Source organism: Balaenoptera musculus, chromosome 11, assembly GCF_009873245.2.
Source record: "Balaenoptera musculus isolate JJ_BM4_2016_0621 chromosome 11, mBalMus1.pri.v3, whole genome shotgun sequence".
Classification (NCBI taxonomy): domain Eukaryota; kingdom Metazoa; phylum Chordata; class Mammalia; order Artiodactyla; family Balaenopteridae; genus Balaenoptera; species Balaenoptera musculus.
The window spans coordinates 36,169,779-36,196,846 of record NC_045795.1 but is presented as its reverse complement, the minus strand read 5'-3'; the positions used below and the strand labels follow the sequence as shown (position 1 = coordinate 36,196,846).

Genomic DNA, 27,068 nt, shown 5'->3' with positions numbered 1-27,068 from the left:
CTGTGCTTGGGCTTTCTCTAGTTGTGGTGAGCGGGGGCTACTCTTCTTTGCGGTGTGCGGACTTCTCATTGCGGTGGATTCTCTTGTTGTGGAGCACGGGCTCTAGGCGCGCGGGCTTCAGTAGCTGTGGCTCACGGGCTCTAGAGCGCAGGCTCAGTAGTTGTGACACGGGCTTAGTTGCTCCGCAGCATGTAGGATCTTCCCAGACCAGGTCACGAACCCGTGTCCCCTGCATTGGCAGGCAGATTCTTAACCAGTGCGCCACCAGGGAAGCCCCCCGAAGTTATATTTTAATAAAATGTTAAAAGGTACAAAAAATACACTATTCATGAATTACATTTTCTGCATAACGACCAAATTCTGATGATGACGAAATGTGTATAGATCCCCCTGACATAGCGTTCGCCACAATGTATTGAAATTATCTCTTTGCATGTCTGTCTGCCTTATTAGATCTCAAGCTGCTTAAGAACACGGACCATGCCATATTTATCTGCATATATCCGGGGTCTAGCACGGTGCTTGGCACATATCAGGCATATAAGACATAACAGGACCAGGATGCCTTGCATATACCGTATTAACAGATTAATAAAGCCATGACAGAGAGAGGACAGAAAACAGAGAGGTGTGCCTTCTCCCTCTACCTTCACTGGCCTGGGCGCCCAGCCCTCCTCTCTCAGGAGGAAAGCCAACTCAGAATGGTTCCTCACAGAGGCCAGCTTATCTCCTGCTTCCTCCCAGTTTCCTACCATCCCACACACAGATACAGCCTGCAGAAAAATAAATGACATGGGTGAAGAGATAATATGTATTCCTTTTCGGTACAACTTAAAATTTGGCAGCTAATAATCTAGCAGTAATGAAAACAGCCTATCATCCTCCCCTGGTCAGCTACCCTGGACATGCTGGTCCCATACTGAACAAATCTATATTCCCCTGTCATAAGCCAAATTTAAATTTGAGATGCAGTTATTACTGTAATATCAACAGGAACAATCTCAGAAGATTTAGGTGACCATAAATGTCAGCCTGCAACCAACAGTTGTGACCAGAAAAGGTCAGCTTATTTTGTGTCATCCCCTCATTTTCTGCTGTCCCCTCACTCCCATTCATTTTATTGCTCAGTCTCAAACTGGTTATAACCTTTTATTGGACCTCTCTGGGTTATCAGCAATGCAGGATATAATTTTACAACACATGTGAGAATCTTTTTGGTTTAAGATTCTGAATTTTTCACCTTTGCTTAGAATGATAACTTCCGTAAGAAAGGAACTAGTACATGGTAAAGTTAAGTCCCCCGTGAATGAAACGCACATACTAAAACAAACTGGGGCTTCCCTGGTGGCGCAGTGGTTAAGAATCCTCCTGCCAATGCAGGGGACACGGGTTCAAGCCCTGGGCCTGGAAGATCCCACATGCCGCAGAGCAACGAAGCCCGTGCGCCACAACTACTGAGCCTGCACTCTAGAGCCCGCGAGCCACAACTACGGAAGCCCGTGTGCCTAGAGCCCATGCTCCGCAACAAGACAAGCCACCACAATGAGAAGCCGGCGCACCGCAACGAAGAGTAGTCCCCGCTCGCCACAACTAGAGAAAGCCCGCGTGCAGCAACGAAGACCCAACGCAGCCAAAAATAAATAAATAAAATAAATTAATTAACTTAAAAAAAAATAAAAATAAAAAAATAAAACAAAGTGGCCTGTACATATTTAACATCCTGGAAATGATGATAACTACTTTTAGTTTCAAACGTACTAACCTTTTCTTTATTATTTTTATACTAATTTCATTATTAACTAAACGAGTGAATATATGTAAAGCTTTTAGAACAGTGCCTACTACTATTATTAATCAGAGACTCCTGTAAATAATACGTGAAATTTGCTCCATTTTGCCAACTAAACATCATATTATATCCAACGATACATATCAGGAAACATATTCTTAATTAAAAAGAATGAGATAACCTGGAGATAACCTCCAATACCCACGCACATGGGGAATGCTGACTCTCACTTCATAAAGCTTCCCTCACACTGGCTCAAATGGCCTGAAAGGCCAGGGTAGTGGTCAGTGGTACTAACGAGAGAAATGAACTAACCAGCAAGATCTGCAGGGTCTCATCACCCTTACTATCAAGCCCTTCATGCCCAGACTCAAAGAGGCATGAGTAGGGCCTAGGAGACTGTACACCAGAGACTGGGTGTACAGGTTTAGGTTAATGACGAGCAGCAATGACGGAGACTGTTCAGTTCTTGGTCACCCTACTGCTCTGGCACTTCTGCCATGGCTGAAGCCAGTGGGTGAAAACATCAGAGTGGCTAGAAAGGAAGGCAGAATCTTGAAGCCACTGTGAAACTGGTGGGTTCCTAGGCTGGAGCCCATCAAGTTTTATTCACATATTTCTTTTGTTTTGATAATGAATTTATCCACACTAAAGACAATTTTTTTCTTTGTCCACAGTATAAAGTATATTTTAAAAGTTATCATAATATCCAAAAGTAAGGAATCAAGTAAATAAACAATGGTAACCCATATAGTGGAATACCAAACAACTATTAAAAGTAACATTTTACATGGATAAACAACAAGGCCCTACTATATAGCACAGGGAACTATATTCAATATCATGTAATAAACCATAATGGAAAATATGAAAGAGAATATATATGTAAAACATATTTGTGTATATATATGTACAGCAGAACTTAAACACAACATTATAAATAAACTATATTTCAAAAAAATTTTTTAAAAAGGAACACTTTACAGGAATATTTTTAAAAGAGTAGAATATTCACAATGTATTAATTAAAAAGTGAAGTTACTTTTTGTACATCTAATCTTTATTTGGTATAACTATGTGTGGTTTTACAGGTTTCTGGTGTGTGTGTGTGTGTGTGTGTGTGTGTGTGTGTGAGACTATGCATAACAAAAAAATACTGGTTAGGGACTTCCCTGGTGGCGCAGTGGGTAATAATCCGCCTGCCAATGCACAGGGCAGGGGTTCAAGCCCTGGCCTGGGAAGATCCCACATGCCGCAGAGCAACCAAGCCCATGCACCACAACTACTGAGCCTGCGCTCTAGAGCCCGCAAGCCACAACTACTGAGCCCGCGTGCCACAACTACTGAAGCCCACACAGCTAGAGCCCATGCTCCACAACAAGAGAAGCCACCGCAACGAGAAGCCCACGCACCGCAATGAAGGGTAGCCCCTGCAAGCCACAATTAGAGAAAGCCTGCGCTCAGCAACGAAGACCCAACACAGCCAAAAATAAAATTAATTAATTAATTTTAAAAAATACTGGTTAGACAAATATAAAAATTAATAATAGGCAGTGAGATTACTAGCAATATTTATTTTCTTCTTTGTGCTTTTCTACATTTTCTGTTTTCCACAATAAACACATATTCATTACTTTTATAAGCAGAAAAAAGCAAAAAATGTTATTTTTTTAAAGAAATGCACCCTTTAATTCTTCCCCCAAAACTAAACTTCAAGAGAAATAGCAAAGTGATGACAAAGATATAAACCAGCAAATCTCTTAAACCAAAGCAGATGACCACAAAGTTAGGCCATCTCAATCAAACATGTCAGTTTCTCTCCAAGTCATGCTAATGACTCACCGGCTATCTCGGTCCCACAGGAGTATCCGTATATGATTGATAATGGATGGCTGACCTAGCTTAATCTCGATGCCAGAACGGCAGTCATCATCAATTGGGTGCCTAGAAAATCCATGATCCAAATCATAATTTTGAGTGTCACCATCTAATAAGGCAGACTTCAGCTCCCCTTTTACCACCTGGGCGCCATATTTCATAGTTGCAATGTTTTCTTCTGGTACTACAGTTAAAAACAGAAAAAGCAAGGTTAATGGTTACTTATGAAATTTTCCATATTTTGGGAAAAAAGATAAAATTCTTGCATTTTTGTTGATGCTAGTATATGCATTTAATTTAACGAGAAAGAGGAGATATAGAGTGTCTGTGAGGATTAAGATACCACCACAGCTGAAATTTAATGACATCATCACAGCCACAAAGTACCTGGGACTAAGATTACTAAGAAAAAGTTGTAAATACTAGAAAAAACATGTTCTAGGACAAACAAATCAGCTCTACTGAGTTAATTCTATTAGTAGCTTTAATTTAATACCTACTGGACAAAAATAGCATGTAAAATGACCTGTACCTGCCACCTGGACTGAGCACCAAGTATAAAAGCAAAGCCAACAGGTCAGACATCTTATAAAAGAGAAAGAGAAAGACCCCAATACAGCGGAGCTGCTGGTCATACAAGGACGTGCTAAATCAATTAGTTAAAAACCAAGAATATGTTTAAAAGAAGATATATTTTTACTTCACTTGAATATTTTTAAAAATAAAAATTCAGTCTGTCATCAAAATTAATACTATGATTATAATTAACCCCCCTCCCCTCTCCAACACTAGATGTACTAAGAGTCAATTGTTCCTGGGACTCTGAAGTCCTCTATGCAAATTTTGCTTCACAGATCTAGAACCTGTCTTCCAGGTACTAACATTTGAAAACTGACACTCTCCATGGAGAGACAAGAGGCAGCATAAAGTAGATGTTAAGAGCCTGAGCTTCAAAGTCAGAGTTTAAATAATGGCGCCACCTTTGACCAGATGTATCAATTTGGGGAAGTCACTTTCTCTGAACTTCAATTTCTCAATAGGGCAACATCTATCTCCCAGGTGTTTTTGTTTAAGGATTAAATGAGATGATCTTTGCAAAGCACAGAGTAAGCTCTAAAATAAAGATTGCCAGTATTATTACAAAATATGTATGAAAAGCACACATAAAACTAAGCAAGTTTACAGACTGTAAATAAATGCTGAATTCTCACAGAATATGTACATCTTGGCTGTGTGATTTGAATAGGGGAAAGTATGAGCTATAATTAGGCTCTTAGGGAAAAGGAGTAAGTAATTCATCATCACAGATTTCTTGGCAAATGTGGGTTTAAAAATTTTTTTTCAAATGAAGACAGGGAAAGATGATTTAAAAATGAAGCTGAAAAGTGGGGGTTGGAGTGAGTTTAATTAACCTGCAAAAGACTAAGGCAACTGAGAAACCAAAACAAATGAAAACAAAACCTAGTCATGATCAACTTCTTACCACCAGAGGCTTAAGTGCTCAGTTTATAACATTCTACATTCTATTAGCTCATGAAAATCACACATATTCTTCATATTTATTTTTCATTTATTTAACAAACTTTATTAATTCCTTTGACTTTCTCCTCATAATAATCCTTTGAGTGTAGGACTACTATTATATCCATTTCACAGATGGGGAAGTGGGGGCAGAGAAAGGTTAAATGGACTTTGTTGCCCAAGGCCATACAGCCAGCAAGGAGCTGGGGTGCTATCAGAACACAGGCAATCTGTTTCCAGAGGCCCTGCCCTGCTACTACCTTCATGAAGGGTTTCTGATGGGAAGACCATACTTTTCCCTCTTACTAGTCCCTTCCCTCTAAGGTTACTTAGGACCCAAGGGAAAAAAACAGTCTATTACAGCTTTTTTTTAGAAAGTTGGACTTAAAATGAGAAAACCTAAGTTTGAGACTCAGACTCTACCACTTATTATCCCAGATGAGGCCACTTAGTCTCTATGAATCTGTTTTCTCATCTAAAAAGAATAATATTTTACCCAACCCACCCACGGGGTTACTGTAAAAATTACACTATAAATAGTATATGCTAAAGTACTATGGGACTTCCCTGGTGGCACAGTGGTTAAGACTCTGCGCTCCCAATGCAGGGGGCACAGGTTCGATCCCTTGTCAGGTAACTAGATCCCACATGCATGTCACAACTAAGGAGTCCACCTGCTGCAACTAAGGAGCCGGTGAGCCACAACTAACACCCAGTGCAATCAAATAAAAAAATAAAATAATAAAAAACTAAAGTCTACAAAGTACTCTATAAGAATTCAATTAGTCAAAAAACATTTACTGAAGACCCATTCTGTACCACGTACCCTGTGAGGCACTGGATATCTCTCAGTGAACCAGACAGAGATAGGCCTTGCCCTCCTGGTGCCTCCAATCTAGAGATGAAGCACTTTATAAGCAAGCCAAGAAAAGCTTTAAATTTGTGATTTGTGAATCCTCAGTAGAGATGACTTGTGGACCCCCTAGTTTACAGATGAAGATACTAAAAGATACTAAAAACTACAATTGGGAAGACAGAATACTATGAGAGTCAAAGAGTTTTCAAAGTATTAAAGGTTCATTGCTATTACTGTCTTTATGTGATAGATGAGACAAATTAATTAATTAATTAATTTATTTATTTATTTATTTGTGGTTGCATTGGGTCTTCACTGCTGTGCGCAGGCTTTCTCTAGTTGCGGCAAGCAGGGGCTACTCTTCGCTGTGGCGCGCAGGCTTCTCATTGTGGTGGCTTCTCTTGCTGTGGAGCACGGGCTCTAGGTGTATGGGCTTCAGTAGTTGTGGCACGCGGGCTTCAGCAGTTGTGGCTCCTGGGCTCTAGAGCCAGGCTCAGTAGTTGTGGCACACAGGCTTAGTTGCTCCATAGCATGTGGGATCCTCCTGGACCAGGGCTTGAACCCGTGTCCCCTGCATTGGCAGGCAGATTCTAACCACTGCGCCACCAGGGAAGTCCCCAAATTTTAAATTCTAGTTTAGAAGCAAGGAATAGATTCATTCAGTCATTCATTTATTTTGAAAAGTCTAGATTCAGGCACTGTGCTAAGTGCTAGGAAAACACAGGGGAAAAGACATAATTACAGTCTTCAAGAAGCTCAGTCTAAGTAGGAGTGTAGGCAAGAAAAGCAAAAATGATACTATCACAGTGGCAAGCCCGCTCAGTCTAGTTACTGGAAACTATGGGAATAGGTTCGTGGTACCATGTACCTACAGCACAGATTTAAACACACACACACACTCACATATAAACCAATAATATAACTTAGCAGGCCTAGCAACAGATTGACTTTTAGCCAATAAAAAATCTTGAGGATGGAAGTTGTGATGTGCTACCTGTTATAAACATGAAGAAACAAGAAATTACTGTTCTCTTTCGCAAAGTCTAAAACCTGAGATACACAAAACAAAGTATAACTCAGCCGGAATAGATGAAGCACTAACTTTCAAGGCAGAAATATCTCCACAGCTAAAACAAAACTAAACATTAAGGAATCGGCTGAGTACAAGTAGTTCAAATATCCTAAGAAAGAAATTGATTAAAAAGTTAATTTCCTTTCCCCAGGCGTATAGACAAATGCTCATCAATAGACGTAGTTTTGTATATATATAAACCACATTCTCAAAAAGACTAACCACCACTGGAAAGTTAAAAACATCCTTTGGATCCTCTTTTTTTTTTTAACGGGGGTGGAAATCACTGTAATTTGGTAAAAAAGCCTCAGGATATGCAACTGTAAGAATTAAACCTTCTAGTAACCAATATTAATGAACTAAAAAAAAAAAAAAAAATTTAGTATTTATGCCCCTAGATACTAATTCCCTAGTCCCAAGATAGAACCTCTCAATGTCATGAAAAGTCCCCAAAGATTCAGAACCTATACCCAGGGAAGAACAAGGAAACAGACAAATCTCATCAATAATTTCAAAATAAGCAGAACTATCCTTCCAGACTATCAGCTAAGGAACAGTTCTGAAATTTTCCCCTAACAGTGAAGAAATCTCATTTTTTAAAAATGACATGAATGTCTGAATAAATATTTTTTAGGGTCTGAGAGGAAAGTGATATGCTTCCTTAGTTACTTCTATTATTAGTTTTACTATTCATATAATTAAAAAATAAGAAACACAGTCTGTTACTTAATCATTTCTTGAGTTTATAAGTTACATAAAAGATTCCCAAGCATTTGTATAATCTCCTCCTTGAGCTTCCACTAAATTATTCCAAAATGAAGAATTTAACAGTTATGAGCAGCATATCATTCCAGAACTGAAGGCTCCTCAACTGGTTGATTACTCCCTTTCATGGTAATTTCATGGGTCTACAGTAACCCAGGTCTGACACCTATACTGACCAGCTGATCAATTCCAAGCTACCAGTAACTACATGAAATGTCCAAAGCATCTCCTCAGTTCTGCAGCAATGTCCCAAACCTATACTTATAACTAAACCAGTCCTGAGGCCCTATCAACACCTCGAATCAAAACTAGGGCAAGAAGGGGAAAAAAGGAGCTTATATAAGAAAGGATCCAACAATTAAGATTTACAAAGGCTAAAACTATATTACTCATCTTGTTACTTCTCCCCTCTCTATCCTCCTACCCTTTATGGAAGGCTGACCCTCAACCAGTATCACTCTCTAGCATCTCTAATCTCTTCCCCAACCTCTCCCGATCGGTTCCCTCTAGCTACGATACCATTTCTCTACTACCTTTACTCCAATTCACACATCAGATAGTCAACACACTCTATTTACTATATTGTATTGTATTTACACAACCCCATCCATAAGCAGAGGCGGCCTAAAATCATAATAAGCCATAGACACCCCAAAACACACCACCACATGTGTACCTGCCCACCAGAAAGACAAGATCCAGCCTCATCCACCTGAACACAGTCACTGGTCCCCTCCACCTGGAAGCCTACACAGCCCACTGAAGCAACCTTAGCCACTGCGGACAGACACGAAAAACAACGGGAACCAAGAACCTGCAGACTGCGAAAAGGAGACCCCCAAACACAGTAAGATAAGCAAAATGAGAAGACAAAAAAACACACAGCAGATGAAGAAGCAAGGTAAAAACCCACCAGACCAAACAAATGAAGAAGAAATAGGCAGTCTACCTGAAAAAGAATTCAGAATAATGATAGTAAAGATGATCCAAAATCTTGGAAATAGAATGGAGAAAATACAAGAAATGTTTAACAAGGACCTAGAAGAACTAAAGAACAAACAAACAATGATGAACAACACAATAAATGAAATGAAAAATTCACTAGAAGGAATCAATAGCAGAATAACTGAGGCAGAAGAGCGGATAAGTGACCTGGAAGATAAAATAGTGGAAATAACTACTGCAGAGCAGAATAAAGAAAAAAAATGAAAAGAACTGAGGACAGTCTCAGAGACCTCTGGGACAACATTAAACTCACCAACATTCGAATTATAGGGGTCCCAGGAGAAGAAGAGAAAAAGAAAGGGACTGAGAAAATATTTGAAGAGATCATGGTTGAAAACTTCCCTAATATGGGAAAGGAAATAGTTAATCAAGTCCAGGAAGCACAGAGAGTCCCATACAGGATAAATCCAAGGAGAAACACACCAAGACACATATTAAGCAAACTATCAAAAATTAAATATAAAGAAAACATATTAAAAGCAGCAAGGGAAAACCAACAAATAACACACAAGGGAATCCCCATAAGGGTGACAGCTGATCTTTCAGCAGTAACTCTGCAAGCCAAAAGGAGTGGCAGGACATATTTAAAGTGACAAAGGAGAAAAATCTACAACCAAGATTACTCTACCCAGCAAGGATCTCATTCAGCTTTGATGGAGAAATTAAAAACTTTACACACAAGCAAAAGCTAAGAGAATTCAGCATCACCAAACCAGCTTTACAACAAATGCTAAAGGAACTTCTCTAGGCAGGAAACACAAGAGAAGGAAAAGACCTACAATAACAAACCAAAAACAATTAAGAAAATGGGAATAGGAACCTATATATCGATAATTACTTTAAATGTAAATGGATTAAATGCTCCAACCAAAAGACACAGACTGGCTGAATGGATACAAAAACAAGGCCCATATATATGCTGTCTACAAGAGACCCACTTCAGACCTAGGGACACACAGACTGAAAGTGAGGGGATAGAAAAACATATTCCATGCAAATGGAAATCAAAAGAAAGCTGGAGTAGAAATTCTCATATCAGACAAAATAGACTTTAAAATAAAGACTATTACAAGACACAAACAAGGACACTACATAATGATCAAGGGATCGATCCAAGAAGAAGATAATAACAATTGTAAATATTTATGCACCCAACAGACGCGCACCTCAATACATAAGGCAAATACTAACAGCCATAAAAGGGGAAATCGACAGTAACACAATCATAGTAGGGGACTTTAACACCCCACTTTCACCAATGGACAGATCATCCAAAATGAAAATAAATAAAGAAACACAAGCTTTAAATGATACATTAAACAAGATGGACTTAATTCATATTTATAGGACATTCTATCCAAAAACAACAGAATACACATTCTTCTCAAGTGCTCATGGAACATTCTCCAGGACAGATCATATCTTGGGTCACAAATTAAGCTTTGGTAAATTTAAGAAAATTGAAATCGTATCAAGTGTCTTTTCCGACCACAACACTACGAGACTAGATATCAATTACAGGAAAAAATCTTTTAAAAATACAAGCACATGGAGGCTACTTACACTACTTACAACACACTACTTAATAACCAAGAGATCACTGAAGAAATCAAACAGAAAATCAAAAAATACCTAGAAACAAATGACAATGAAAACACGACGACCCAAAACCTATGGGATGCAGCAAAAGCAATTCTAACAGGGAAGTTTATAGCAATACAATCCTACCTTAAGAAACAAGAAACATCTCAAATAAACAACCTAACCTTACACCTAAAGCAATTAGAGAAAGGAGAACAAAAAAACCCCAAAGTTAGCAGAAGGAAAGAAATCATAAAGATCAGATCAGAAATAAATGAAAAAGAAATGAAGGAAACGATAGCAAAGATCAATAAAACTAAAAGCTGGTTCTTTGAGAACATAAAAAAAATTGATAAACCATTAGCCAGACTCATCAAGAAAAAAAGGGAGAAGACTCAAATCAATAGAATTAGAAATGAAAAAGGAGAAGTAACAACTGACACTGCAGAATACAAAGGATCATGAGAGATTACTACAAGTAACTCTATGCCAGTAAAACGGACAACCTGGAAGAAATGGAAAAATTCTTAGAAATGCACAACCTTCCAAGACTGAACCAGGAAGAAATAGAAAATTAGACAGACCAATCACAAGCACTGAAATTGAAACTGTGATTAAAAATCTTCCAACAAACAAAAAAGCCCAGGACCACATGGCTTCACAGGTGAATTCTATCAAACATTTAGAGAAGAGCTAACACCTATCCTTCTCAAACTCTTCCAAAATATAGCAAAGGGAGGAACACTCCCAAACTCATTCAATGAGGCCACCATCACCCTGATACCAACACCAGACAAAGATGTCACAAAGAAAGAAAACTACAGGCCGATATCACTGATGAACATAGATGCAAAAATCCTCAACAAAATACTAGCAAACAGATCCAACAGCACACTAAAGGATCATACACCATAATCAAGTGGGGTTTATCCCAAGAATGCAAGGATTCTTCACTATAGGCAAATCAGTCAATGTGATACACCATGTTAACAAATTGAAGGAGAAAAACCATATGATCATCTCAATAGATGCAGAGAAAGCTTGCCACAAAATTCAACACCCATTTATGATAAAAACCCTGTAGAAAGTAGGCACAGAAGGAACTTTTCTCAACATAACAAAGGCCATATATGACAAACCCACAGCCAACATCATTCTCAATGGGGAAAAACTGAAACCATTTCCACTAAGATCAAGAACAAGACAAGGTTGCTCACTCTCACCACTATTATTCAACATACTTTTGGAAGTTTTAGCCAGAGCAATCAGAGAAGAAAAAGAAATAAAAGGAATCCAAATCGGAAAAGAAGTAAAGCTGTCACTCTTTGCAGATGACATGATACTATACACAGAGAATCCTAAAGATGCTACCAGAAAACTACTAGAGCTAATCAATGCATTTGGTAAAGTAGCAAGATACAAAATTAAAGCACAGAAATCTCTAGCATTCCTATACATTAATGATGAAAAATCTGAAAGTGAAATTAAGAAAACACACCCATTTACCACTGCAACAAAAAGAATAAAATATCTAGGAATAAACCTACCTAAGGAGACAAAAGACCCATATGCAGAAAATTATAAGACACTGATGAAAGAAATTAAAGATGATACATAGATGGAGAGATATACCATGTTCTTGGATTGGAAGAATCAACATTGTGAAAATGACTCTACTACCCAAAGCAATCTATAGATTCAATGCAATCACTATCAAACTACCACTGGCATTTTTCACAGAACTAGAAAAAAAAATTTCACAATTTGTATGGAGACACAAAAGACCCCGAATAGCCAAAGCAGTCTTGAGGGAAAAAAATGGAGCTGGAGGAATCAGACTCCCTCACTTCAGACTATATTACAAAGCTACAGTAATCAAGACAGTATGGTACTGGCAAAAAACAGAAATATAGATCAATGGAACAGGATAGAAAGCCCAGAGATAAACCCACACACATATGGTCACCTTATCTTTGATAAAGGAGGCAAGAATATACAGTGGAGAAAAGAGAGCCTCTTCAATAAGTGGTGCTGGGAGAACTAGACAGGTACACGTAAAAGTATGAAATTAGAACACTCCCTAACACCATACACAAAAATATACTCAAAATGGATTCAAGACCTAAATGTAAGGCCAGAAACTATAAAACTCTTAGAGGAAAACATAGGCAGAACACTCTATGACATAAATCACAGCAAGATTCTTTTTGACCCACCTCCTAGAGAAATGGAAATAAAAACAAAAATAAACAAATGGGACCTAATGAAACTTAAAAGCTTTTGCACAGCAAAGGAAACCATAAACAAGACCAAACGACAACCCTCAGAATGGGAGAAAATATTTGCAAATGAAGCAACTGACAAAGGATTCATCTCCAAAATTTACAAGCAGCTCATGCAACTCAGTATCAAAAAAACAAACAACCCAATCCAAAAATGGGCAGAAGACCTAAACAGACATTTCTCCAAAGAAGATAAACAGATTGCCAACAAACACATGAAAGAATGCTCAACATCATTAAGCATTAGAGAAATGCAAATCAAAACTACAATAAGATATCATCTCACACCAGTCAGAATGGCCATCATCAAAAAATCTACAAACAGTAAATGCTGGAGAGGGTGTGGAGAAAAGGGAACCCTCCTGCACTGTTGGTGGGAATGTAAATTGATACAGCCACTATGGAGAACACTATGGAGGTTCCTTAAAAAACTAAAAATAGAACTACCATACGACCCAGCAATCCCACTACTGGGCATATACCCTGAGAAAATCATAATTCAAAAAGAGTCATGTACCACAATGTTCATTGCAGCTCTACTTACAATAGCCAGGACATGGAAGCAACCTAAGAGTACATCAACAGACGAATGGATAAAGAAGATGTGGCACATATATACAATGGAATATTACTCAGCCATAAAAAGAAACGAAACTGAGTTATTTGTAGTGAGGTGGATGGACCTAGAGTCTGTCATACAGAGTGAAGTCAGAAAGAGAAAAACAAATACCGTATGCTAACACATATATATGGAATCTAAGAATAAAAAAAAATGGTCATGAAGAACCTAGGTGCAAGACGGGAATAAAGACACAGACCTACTACAGAATGGACTTCAGGATATGGGGAGGTGGAAGGGTAAGCTGGGACGACGTGAGAGAGTGGCATGGACATATACACACTACCAAACGTAAAATAGATAGCTAGTGGGAAACAGCCACATAGGACAGGGAGATCAGCTCGGTGCTTTGTGACCACCTAGAGGGGTGGGATAGGGAGGGTGGGAGGGAGGGAGATGGAAGAGGGAAGAGATATGGGGACATATGTATATGTATAACTGATTCACTTTGTTATAAAGCAGAAACTAACACACCATTGTAAAGCAACTATACTCCAATAAAGATGATAAAAAAAAAGACCTAGAAGAATTAAAGAACAAACAAACAGAGATGAACAATACAATAACTGAAATGAAAAATACACTACAAGGAATCAACAGCAGAATAACTGAGGCAGAAGAACAGATAAGTGACCTGGAAGACAGAAATGGTGGAATTCACTGCAGAGGAACAGAATAAAGAAAAAAGAATGAAAAGAAATGAAGACAGCTTAAGAGACCTCTGGGACAACATTAAACACAATGTTCGCATTATAGGGGTCCCAAAAGCAGAAGAGAGAGAGAGAAAGGACCCAAGAAAATATTTGAACAGATTATAGTCGAAAACTTCCCTAACATGGGAAAGGAAATAGCCACCCAAGTCCAGGAAGTGCAGAGAGTCCCAGGCAGGATAAACCCAAGAAGAAACACACGAAGACACATAGTAATCAAATTGACAAAAATTAAAGACAAAGAAAAATTATTGAAAGCAACAAAGGAAAAACGACAAATAACATACAAGGTCACTCACATAAGGTTAACAGCTGATTTCTCAACAGAAACTCTGCAAGCCAGAAGGGAGTGGCATGATATATTTAAAGTGATGAAAGGGAATAACGTACAACCAAGATTACTCTACCTGGCAAGGATCTCATTCAGATTCAACAGAGAAATCAAAAGCTTTACAAACAAGCAAAAGCTGAGAGAATTCAGCACCACCAGACCAGCTCTACCACTAATGCTAAAGGAACTTCTCTAAGTGGGAAACACAAGAGAAGAAAACACCTACAAAAACAAACCCATAAAAATTAAGAAAATGGTAACAGGAACATACATATCGATAATTACCTTAAATGTGAATGGATTAAATGCTCCAACCAAAAGACACAGGCTCGCTGAATGGATACAAAAACAAGACCCACAAATATGTTGTCTACAAGAGACCCACTTCAGACCTAGGGACACATACAGACTGAAAGTGAGGGGATGGAAAAAGATATTCCATGCAAATGGAAATCAAAAGAAAGCTGGAGTAGCAATACTCATATCAGATAAAATAGACTTTAAAATAAAGAATGTTACAAGACACAAGGGAGGACACTACATAATGATCGAGGGATCAATCCAGGAAGAAGATATAACAATTATAAATATATATGCATCCAACATTGGAGCACCTCAATACATAAGGCAACTGCTAACAGCTATAAAAGAGGAAATCGACAGTAACACAATAATAGTGGGGGACGTTAACACCTCATTTACACCAATGGACAGATCATCCAAACAGAAAATTAATAAGGAAACACAAGCTTTAAATGACACAATAGACCAGATAGATTTAATTGATATTTATAGGACATTCCATCCAAAAACAGCAGATTACGCTTTTTTCTCAAGTGCGCACGGAACATCCTCCAGGATAGATCACATCTTGGGTCACAAATCAAGCCTCAGTAAATTTAAGAAAATTGAAATCATATCAAGCATCTTTTATGACCACAATGCTATGAGATTAGAAATCAACAACTACAGGCAAAAAAAACGTAAAAAACACAAACACATGGAGGCTAAACAATACGTTACTAAATAACCAAGAGATCACTGAAGAAATCAAAGAAGAAATCAAAAAATACCTAGAGACAAATGACAATAAAAGCATGATGATCCAAAACCTATGGGATGCAGCAAAAGCAGTTCTAAGAGGGAAGTTTATAGCAATACAAGCCTACCTCAAGAAACAAGAAAAATCTCAAACAATCTAACATTACACCTAAAGCAACTAGAGAAAGAAGAACAAACAAAACCCAAAGTTAGTAGAAGGAAAGAAATCATAAAGAACAGAGCAGAAATAAATGAAATAGAAACAAAGAAAACAATAAAAAAGATCATTAAAACTAAAAGCTGGTTCTTTGAGAAGATGAACAAAACTGATAAACCATTAGCCAGACTCATCAAGAAAAAGAGGGAGAGGACTCAAATCAATAAAATTGGAAATGAAAAAGGAGAAGTTACAACAGACACCACAGAAATACAAAGCATCCTAAGACACTACTACAAGCAACTCTATGCCAATAAAATGGACAACCTGGAAGAAATGGACAAATTCTTAGAAAGGTATAACCTTCCAAGACTGAACCAGGAAGAAATAGAATATATGAACAGACCAATCACAAGCAATGAAATTTGAAAATGTGATTAAAAATCTTCCAACAAACAAAAGTCCAGGACCAGATGGCTTCACAGGTGAATTCTATCAAACATTTAGAGAAGAGCTAACACCTATCCTTCTCAAACTCTTCCAAAAAACGGCAGAGGAAGGAACACTCCCAAACTCATTCTATGAGGCCACCATCACCCTTATACCAAAAGCAGACAAAGATACTACAAAAAAAGAAAATCACAGACCAATATCACTGGTGAATATAGATGCAAAAATCCTCAACAAAATACTAGCAAACAGAATCCAACAACACATTAAAAGGATCATACACCATGATCATGTGGGATTTATCCCAGGGATGCAAGGATTCTTCAATATACGCAAATCAATGTGATACACCATATTAACAAACTGAAGAAGAAAAACTATATGATAATAGATGTAGAAAAAACTTTTGACAAAATTCAACACCCATTTAAGATAAAAACTCTCCAGAACGTGGGCACAGAGGGAACCCTACCTCAACATAATAAAGGTCATATACGACAAACCCACAGCAAACATCATTCTCAATGGTGAAAAACTGAAAGCATTTCCTCTAAGATCAGGAACTAGACAAGGATGTCCGCTCTCGCCACTATTATTCAACATAGTTTTGGTAGTCCTAGCCACGGCAACCAGAGAAGAAAAAGAAATAAAAGGAATACAAATTGGAAAAGAAGAAGTAAAACTGTCACTGTTTGCAGCTGACATGATACTATACATCTTTAGAGAATCCTAAAGATGCCACCAGAAAACTGCTAGAGCTAATTAATGAATATGGTAAAGTTGCAGGATACAAAATTAATGCACAGAAATCTCTTGCATTCCTATACACTAATGATGAAAAATCTGAAAGAGAAATTAAGGAAACACTCCCATTTACCACTGCAACAAAAAGAATAAAATACCTATGAATAAACCTACCTAGGGAGACAAAAGACCTGTATGCAGAAAACTATAAGACACTGATGAAGGAAATTAAAGATGATACATAGATGGAGAGATATACCATGTTCTTGGATTGGAAGAATCAATATTGTGAAAGTGACTATAGTACCCAAAGCAATCTACAGATTCAATGCAATCCCTACCACATTACCAATGGCATTTTTTCCAGAACTGGAACAAAAAATCTTAAAATTTGTATGGAGACACAAAAGACCCCGAATAGCCAAAGCAGTCTTGAGGGAAAAAAACGGAGCTGGAGGAATCAGACTCCCTCACTTCAGACTATACTACAAAGCTACAGTAATCAAGACAATATGGTACTGGCACAAAAACAGAAACATAGATCAATGGAACAAGATAGAAAGCCCAGAGATAAACCCACGCACCTATGGTCAACTAATCTATGACAAAGGAGGCAAGGATATACAATGGAGAAAAGACAGTCTCTTCAATAAGTGGTGCTGGGAAAACTGGACAGCTACATGTAAAAGAATGAAATTAGAACACTCCCTAACACCATACACAAAAATATACTCAAAATGGATTCGAGACCTAAATGTAAGACTGGACACTATAAAACTCGTAGAGGAAAACATAGGAAGAACACTCTTTGACATAAATCATAGCAAGATCTTTTTTGATTACCTCTTAGAGTAATGGAAATAAAAACAAAAATAAACAAATGGGACCAAATGAAACTTAAAAGCTTTTGCAAAGCAAAGGAAACTATAAACAAGACGAAAAGACAACCCTCAGAATGGGGGAAAATATTTGCAAACGAATCAGTGGATGAAGGATTAATCTCCAAAATATATAAACAGCTCATGCAGCTCAATATTCAAAAAACAAACAACCCAATGCAAAAATGGGCAGAAGACCTAAATAGACATTTCTCCAAAGAAGACATACAGATGGCCAAGAGGCACATATAAAGCTGCTCAACATCAGTAATTATTAGAGAAATGCAAATCAAAACTACAATGAGGTATCACCTCACACCAGTCAGAAGGGGCATCATCAGAAAATCTACAAACAACAAATGCTGGAAAGGGTGTGGAGAAAAGGGAACCCTCTTGCACTGTTGGTGGGAACGTAAATTGATACAGCCACTATGGAGAACAGTATGGAGGTGCCTTAAAAAAACTAAAAATAGAATTACCATATGACCCAGCAATCCCACTACTGGGCATATACCCAGAGAATACCATAATTCAAAAAGACACATCCACCCCAATGTTCATTGCAGCACTATTTACAATAGCCAGGTCATGGAAGCAACCTAAATGCCCATTGACAGACTAACAGATAAAGAAAATGTGGTCCATGTATACAATGGAGTATTACTCAGCCATAAAAAGGAACAAAATTGGGTCATTTGTAGAGACGTGTATGGATCTAGAGACTGTCATATAGAGTGAAGTAAGTCATAAAGAGAAAAACAAAAATCGTATATTAACACATATATGTGGAACCTAGAAAAATGGTACAGATGACCAGTTTGCAGGGCAGAAATAGAGACACAGATGTAGAGAAAAAACGTATGGACACCAAGGGGGGAAAGTGGCAGGCGGGGGTGTGTGTGTGATGAATTGGGAGATTGGGATTGACATATACACACTAATACGTATAAAGGATAACTAATAATAACCTGCTGTATAAAAAAATAAATAAAATAAAATTCAAAAAAAAAGAAGTGCATTATCTTCACTTAAAATAAATAAATAAATAGGAAAAAAATAATGGGTTTTTATCTCAAAGGGTTATTGTGAGAATTAAATCATCATGTAGGACTGTTACTGATATATATAAGCACTTCATAAGCGTTCATTGCTATTATTTTTATTAATAAGAAAAATACCATAGAAGTATTGTAAATGCTATGCAAGTGTTACCCATTATTATTGTTATTTAGAATCTCCGTGTTCATGGCACCTAAAATAATAATAAGTATATAGCATGTACTCAATGCTGATTCGATGCAGGAAAAGAGGAAAGGAGGAAAGGTCTTAACATGAGAAAGTATCTAACTTTTGACATTCTAGGGAGCGGCTGGAGAAATTTGTCCAGGAATGGCAAGAAATAACGTATTTTGTGGTCTACAGAGGCTAAGCAATCTCAGGAGGAATTAGCAGGAGAAGGAGTGGGAAAGGCATTCCACAGGAAGCAGAGCTCTATGTTCTCAGATTGACACATACCATGTTTACCTGAACTACAGTTTTGTAGCTAGAGTTTTGTAGCTGAGCCTGTCACAGGATGCAAACAAAACTTCTTGGTGAGATTAGCCTAATAAACAGGTACTTACTGAGCATGCCTCTATAATTGAGGTCCATGTCCCGGCTCTCTGATCGAACTTTAATAGCATCCAGAATGGCATCAGGAGACAACAGTCCCGAAGGCCTCACGACATTCAGAAGTTCAGTGAGGCTCATCAGAGGCAAACGGACAGCCTGCATGATTTCAGCATGATTCTCCTTTGAATTATGCTTACACCAGTTTAACAAGGCTAGGAAAATATCTTTTTCGGGAGCTGCAAATGAATCTCTTAATACGATGTTTAAAAGTGCTGTCTGAAAAGGATAAAAAGGAAAAATTCCAGTTATTATGGAGCTCAACCATGTGCATGATCAATCAGTAAAACTTTACTGAACTGCAAGTATCACTTATATTTAAGCAATTAACTCTTCTTCACCATCTTCTTTCCTTATTCTTTGTGCCATGTACTCTCTTGCCCATTATGGCTGTGTGAATAGCCGTAGGCATCTTGTACCTAGTCTTTCCAGCACATTTGCACCCATCTTTAATAAAATAAGAAGAAAAACAGCAGTGTGAGACGCTGCCATTCCATACAGGTTCTTCAGCAGAGTTAGCATTTATGAGCCAGTAAGATGCATCTAGCGTTTAAAATTCAAGCCTTTTGTTCCACAGTATTACTGCACCACGGCACTTTTGGTTCTCAGATTTCTAAACTGACTGCCAGCGACACTGTGCGATCCTACAAGATCCTTGCCTTTGAAAATTCACTAGGACAATAAAAATCACAGTTACACTCAAATCAAGACTTGTAGCTTTTCAAAGAGGTTTTCTCATTTGAAGAAGTCAGGTCCTAGGAGGAACACAGGAAGGGAAAGGAAAGACAATCACCAGGGTTGAGAGGAATATTTGGGAAAAATAGTTTTATTCTAGCTGTTATATGGTATAAAACATTGTACAATAGTGAGTTCTGGGCCAGAAAAAAAAACCGACAAGGACTTAAAGACATCCAATGAAACATCAGATCTCCTTTATGAATTTTCCCCCTCATAATAAGGAATTATTAGTAATACTCTGTCAGAGAAATACAAAACCAAAAAACAGTATGCAACACCACAAAGGAGCCTATTTGACGCCATCACATTGAAAACAACCACCAGCAGCACAGTCTCTTTTGCACATAGAACTTACCTGAAGAATCTTAAAAGAAAACAGCAGCAATCTGCCTCTCTCTTATATGATCTAGAGTCTCAGTAGCCAGAGGCAGGTGGCTAGACAACCTCTTCCACACTAATGGTTTTTAGTTTTTTATTCTTAGCCCACTGCCATATTTCTAACTTACAGATATAAATAAAACAGTGCATGCCTGTAAATTACTTGTAGACAATGACACACCTTAGAAAGGGAGAGGAAGCCTTCGCTTGAGAGCACCTCCTGAGCATTTCTGTCCATAAACATGCAGCACATGGAAGTTAACTTGGGAAGGGAGTAGAGACTGGCAACATCAAAAGTCATACAGACATTCTGAATGTTAAGTATGGTGCAGAGGTACTCAGAGGTAGAATCCTCCAGCTCTGGAAATCCGTATTTATGAGCCAGGCTCAAAAAGTCCAGCAGCACCTCCTCCTTCTCATCTGTCAGCGTCGCCCGCCCAGTATAGATGTATTTAAGTAGCATTGTGAATGCTTCTGCAGTGGTGTCTTGGAGAGGAATTTCAGCTTCAGGCTGAGATTCTCGCATTCCACCATATAGTAATGCTCTGCACATCAGAGAAGAAACGCATGAGAAAAACTTCAAATAGCATCTGCTACAAAATTATGAAATAAAGGTTATCAACATTATAAAAAACATACATGTGTTTAATGACACAAAGATTCAGGTGAAGAAATGCATAGTAATAACTTAAAATAGTTCTCTAAAGAAAGACAAATAATTTAAAAACTATTTTGAATTAATTCTATAAACAACTGAACTAACGAATAATCCTGAGAGCTCAAGATACATAATAGACATTCATTAATTAGAAAGATGAAAGTGCTCTTTTGAGAGGAACAGTGAAATCAATATAAACCTGTTAAAGGTCAAGAAAGTAGTTTAAAAAGTAAAGCTCCAGGGGAAAAGATAATCAGATGAAAACAATTACACACAATCAGGTGCCATTCTCCCTGTCAGGCTGGCAGAAATTAAAAACCTGTTAATATTCAGCACTGCAAAAACAATGGAAAAACAGGTTTTCTCATGCACTGCTTTGAGAGTATAAATGGGTATCCCTTTTTGGAAAGGAATTTAAGTAGTATCTATTCAAATCTAAAATATGCATACCCTTCAACTCAGTAATCTCACTTTTAGGATAAAGATAAATGTATAAGGTAATAGAGCAAGATAAAGATAAATGTATAAGAAGATATATTGAAACAATGGAAAAAATCTTAAATGTCCATCAAGAGGCACATGGTTGAAAAAACTATGATATACACATTCTATATATATTCTATGATATACACATTCTATGCAGCCATTAGAAAGATCAAGGGAGATCAAAATATACTGTCTTGGAAAGATGTCCAGGATATAGCTGGTAAGTCAGGTTGCAGATCCCTATGTGTCACATGGAAAAGAGTGTATAACACATACTTACATCTGTATGCACACAGGTATATATAGATATATCTATTTATATTGAGGGGAAATACATATTAAACTGTTAACAGTGGTTGTCTCTAGGGAATAGGATTAGATGGCTGGAAGGGAAGGGTCTTCATCTGTCAGCTTATAAATTAAAAATGAAATTCATGATGGGATTATGGATAATTTGACTTTTCTATTTTGTCTTCCAGTATTTTTCAGATTTAAAAAAATCCCCATATTATTGCTTATCTGCTCATCTAAATAATGAAAACTAGACAATCCAGTCAGGTAGTAAATTTACATTTCTACCTCTATTACTCTAGGAGAAATAATATGAACCAACTAAAGTTTCCAATCCATCAGGAAAGAAAGGGTGGCCAGAGGAGGACTAGGGAGAAGTACAGAAAAGGAAGAGTAATGAGTGAGAAAGAAAACGTGTAAAAGTGAGAGCAAGAAAATAAGGGGACAAAAAGAGACTCCCGTGCTCCTAAGATTCTCAAGAGCAGGACTAGCATTTCAAAATTTCCCTCCATGCTTGCCTAGAACTCCTCCCACCCTCCCCTGGACAAGCAAGACAGGACATTCTTGCTTGCCTCACAGAAATAGTTGCAACTACCCAGCAAAAGATTCATGAATATTCTGAACATACTTCCTCACTGGGTTATAGTCTGCCTAAAAACATCTGTGAAGGTTTCCATGAATCCAGAGAGCATCCAATCACAACCTTAAAATTACTAGATTAAAGGATACCTTCCTGGGGAGATCTTGCCAAGACCTACTCCCACTCCAGTGTGATCCATGGTACTTACCTGGATTCTCGATGTTTTAAAAGTGGTTTTGATGAGGACCCCTAGGAAGCCTAAATATGAACCCCCAACTTGTGGAAGGTTCCCTCCGGTACAGTTAGCTTGTCCTTATCTGGGAACTGATAGGCTCTATGACCACACTCATAAGGTCTCTCCTGACTGCTGACAGTTAACTTTCCTTCGCACATGAACAGTGTCAGCAATGAGAATCAGTCTAAGATAGCGTTGGTAATGACTGAGTTTAGCCTGGTGAGCCATCAGATATTATAAAGGTTCAATACCCACAAAGAGACAGCAAGAACAAGATCAATAAATGAAGGGAGCATATTCCATTCGTTCAATACGATCTTCAAATTTCTAAAAGTACTTGAGTTTCTTTTAAGAATATACTGATCACCTAAAAGATACCCACCTACAGTTGTCTCAAATTATTTTTGAAAGAGGGAAGATATATAATAGTAACAAATACTAAACATAAGGCTGAAAAGTTCTAAATTAATAAAGAGTGGACTTTTACAAGACACTTTAATATAATGAATGGAAGAATGAAAAGGGAAAGAAGCACAAAAGTGTGCAGAGGACAGAGGTTGGTAACAAATAATGACAAGATCAAGGCCAGCTGCCTTGCCTTGATAGGAGCATGTTAGCTAGAACTCTTAATAGACTCCTCTCTTTTCTAAGCTCCTGGCTGTATTTACAGTGGCATTTTATATTTACAAGATGAAACATTCTAAAAATGTTTATAAAGCACTGTAAGAGTTATAGCTAAACACTAAATATTTCCAAGAAACACACTTTACTACAATATGTGTGACTCTATGTTGGTTTTGCTGTCTCGGTTAATTCTGATTGTAAAAATCAGAATGCAGTTTTCACTAGAAGATAACTGAAATTTTATCCATGCCTTCAGCATCTCAATTTCTCGATATCAAGTTTCACAGGCAAATCCATGATTTTTTGGATATGGACTCCATGGATCTGTCAAGGATACATTATCAGTCAATAATTCAGTGATGATTCCCTTTTAACTAAGATTAGGTAAAATGTAGAGTAATTAGACCTCAGTTTAACATTTATAACCCTGGAAATTAGGGGTCTAAGCAACAAATAGCTATGTATACGTACAAGTATGATTTTTACATTAATTAAACACATATTTTGTTTAGTTTTAGCTCTAATATAACTATGAAACTTAATCTCAGTAAATATTTAAGTTTCCTTTACTCTGGGGTTGTCAAACTGCATGTCTTAGAGATCTGTTGGGTTACCTACAGGTCCTGGACCTCAGTAGTCTGAAACTAAGATGTATACGTGTTCACTGGCGAGTCCAGAGGTCAGTCTACCCGTACAACAAGAGGCCCATCCGCCAATAAATCAGTTTAAGTTCCATTAGCCATCAACTGTGAGGAGAGGGTGAAGGCAACAAAGACTCAGCCGCAGAAATATTGTTGAGACCCTGAAAAATGGTTGATTGGGTACAGTCTAGCCTAAGAAGCCTCCTAACCCTATGATTCTAAGATGACTCCTGAAAGGAAAAGGTGATTTTCAAAACATAACAAAAAGTTGACAAAGATTAAATTCTTATAGATGTTGAACTGAATGACTGCTAGAATTTACTGTTGTTTTGTTACATATTTTTCACAGAGTGGAAAATACCAGTGTTTTCTACAAGTGACTTCAACCTTCAAAAAGTAATATACACTTACCGAAAATACTGGCACCTTGCTGCTAAAATTACCCTGTGGGCAGGAAAACGTTTCTTTTCCACAACAAATGTGACGTCGCCATATTCTTCCCCAATCAACAAGGCACCAATATGTTCAGACAAAATGTGCACATGATCAATTTCCCCCACTGCAGTAAAGGGGCGAAGAGGGTGGCTGTTACTCATCTTGTAGAACAGATGATAGTCGTTGATCTATTATATAAAGAAGGGATGAGAGTTAGTGAGGAGAGGGGAGTACACTTCGAAAATCACATACCATAAACACAGATAAGTAAAAATGTATATTCTAAAAAAATCACAAAAGAGAGCAATTTCATCATCATTGGTATCTATATTAACCCATCTATTCTGGGAAGCAATTCAGCCTACTTCCATTAACTGCACTGTTCTCACTGCCTTATCACAATAAAAGTCAGGATCTTCAAACACTAACAGCACTTGGAGCCATCACAATCTAGAAAACTGTGTTCAAACTACAAGTCCCTTATTTCTCAGTATCTCAGGAAAAGGAAAATCAACAACCAGAAGAGCTCCTCTTTTAGCACAGATATATTTACTAAGGTGGGTATAACTAACTAGACCCAGTGGAAAACTTGTTCAGGCATAGATTTAGACCTAAATCACAAACAGAATAAACTAAATCGTAAGATTTCAAATGATTACAGAGGTTTTGGTCTGAAACCCTCTTAAATATTTTATAAAAAATTATAATCTTCTTAAGTCACAAAAATAACTTGACATTTATTAATAGAAGCTTATAGTAAGAATCCTAACCTCCCTCAAAAAAAGAATAACTCCAATATTTTTCTGAAGACTGTAACTTCCAGTCCAAACTTACACCCCTGATAATCAGGTAGCCTGTGTTTATCAGAACATTATATTTAATCTCATGTCCTTGCTTTTGTATGCAATGCCTTTCTACAAACATAACTGAAAATCAAAGGGCTAAAACTTGATTAACAGCTTTGCATATTAGAAAAGGGAGTTATTTTCTTCAAAAGCTAAAAATGTTTATATTCTTAAATCTCTACTGTATTTGTAGGTAGTACTTTTCCAGGTGTAAGTAACCCAGCAAGTGGATGAGAGCCCTCACTAGCGTGCAGGTGCCTGAAGTGAAGATGTGGCTGACAACTCAGAGGTGAGCCAGCTACCCCTCTGTTGCACCAGAAACTAGAAGAAATGAGCCAGATATACGCTCTCCACTAGACCTCCACATTTTCTTTTTTTTTTTTTTTTTTGAATTTTAGAATTTTATTTATTTTCTTATACAGCAGGTTCTTACTAGTTATCCATTTTATACACATATTAGTGTATATATGTCAATCCCAATCTCCCAAGACCTCCACACCTTCTTGAACTCTCCATTTTTACCAGGATTAAAGATTAAGCCACTCCTAATCTTTAAACTTCCACATGCAGGTCCGTTATCAACAAGGTATGTGAGAAATTGTCTTTATCCCCCGAGACTGCAGTGGAAGATCCTCACAGTCCAGTTTCCCCAGTTACTTGTTACTCCATGCCCACCCCCAACTGAGGAAGCAACAGCAAGGAATGTGATGTAGAGGAACATGGAGGATGAGTTAGGCAAGGAGACACCCACCCCAGGTAAGTAAACAAGCTCCTGGCTCCCTACAGTAGGAACATCAGAGGGCTAGCAGCATACTCCCCTCATTCTCAAGGCAAATCCTTCTCCTTCAACTGCAACCTGCATTCAAAAGCCCTAAAAACTGAATCATCTCCAGTCACTTGTGTGTGAAAGACCAAATTCAGCTTAAGAGGATCCACTTAGGAGTGTCAGCAGATCATGTGAAATTCAATCATCTAACATCTGACACAACAGTCTAACACAGAAGTCGGCAAACTTTCTGCAAAGGATCAGATAGTAAATATTTTAGGCTTTGCAGGCTATACAGCCTCTGTCACAACCATTCAACTCTGTAATTGGGAGCCTAAAAGCAGCCAGAGACAATAAGTAAGTTAATGAGCATGGCTTTGTTCCAATAAAACTATTTACAGAAAAGGACCGGATTTAACCCTCAGGCTATAGTTTGCCATCCCTGCTCTAACAAATGATCACGGACTGACTGTACTCTACGCAAAAGATAAGACTGCTTTTACTTTTTGTTTTGGTTTCTGGCTGGGTTATCCAAACGATGTTCAAAAGAGCATGGTCATTTCTTGTATCAGCCATGAAATTCTGAAAGCTACTGGTACCAGATTTCAAAATCCCATTTTCCTTCAACATGAACTCTCATTATCACTATCCAATAGTTCAATGATAGTGCCTGACTCTAAACAAAATAGATGCTTTCCCTAGCTGAAAGGACGCCATGCATATACCCACTGAATATGTTCTCTGGTATCATATTATCTTAAAATTTTATCTAGGTCATGAGTGAGACTCAAATGATTAACTAATAACTCTTGATGGACAATGACAGATTTTTGGTTAACTAGCTCAAAGGTAAATTTATAATTCTTCCACTGATATATAATAAACTTTAATACTATGTATATAAATATCTATCTTAAGTTCTCCAGATCTGAACTTCTTAATACATACAATTTCATTTTGCTAAGTTTACAGTCTAATTATGCTTTTCCAACTGGAGACATAAAACAAATATTTCCGGGTATAGAAAACAGACACTTAGTATGG

General features: G+C 37.6%; 1 protein-coding gene across 3 annotated transcripts in view; it reads right to left on the bottom strand.

Annotated features, from left to right (window-relative positions):
* BTBD9 (BTB domain containing 9) overlaps positions 1-27,068 on the bottom strand; it is a 402,199-nt gene that overhangs the window by 342,912 nt on the left and 32,219 nt on the right. For all 3 annotated transcript variants that reach the window (XM_036869695.1, XM_036869694.1, XM_036869696.1), the window contains 4 exons: positions 24,390-24,601; positions 20,645-21,008; positions 19,302-19,566; positions 3,632-3,851 (listed from right to left, as the gene is read on the bottom strand). In XM_036869695.1, coding sequence (XP_036725590.1) covers positions 3,632-3,851; positions 19,302-19,566; positions 20,645-21,008; positions 24,390-24,574 — 1,034 coding nt within the window. In that variant the 5' untranslated portion in view covers positions 24,575-24,601. The remainder of the gene's footprint in view (positions 1-3,631; positions 3,852-19,301; positions 19,567-20,644; positions 21,009-24,389; positions 24,602-27,068) is intronic.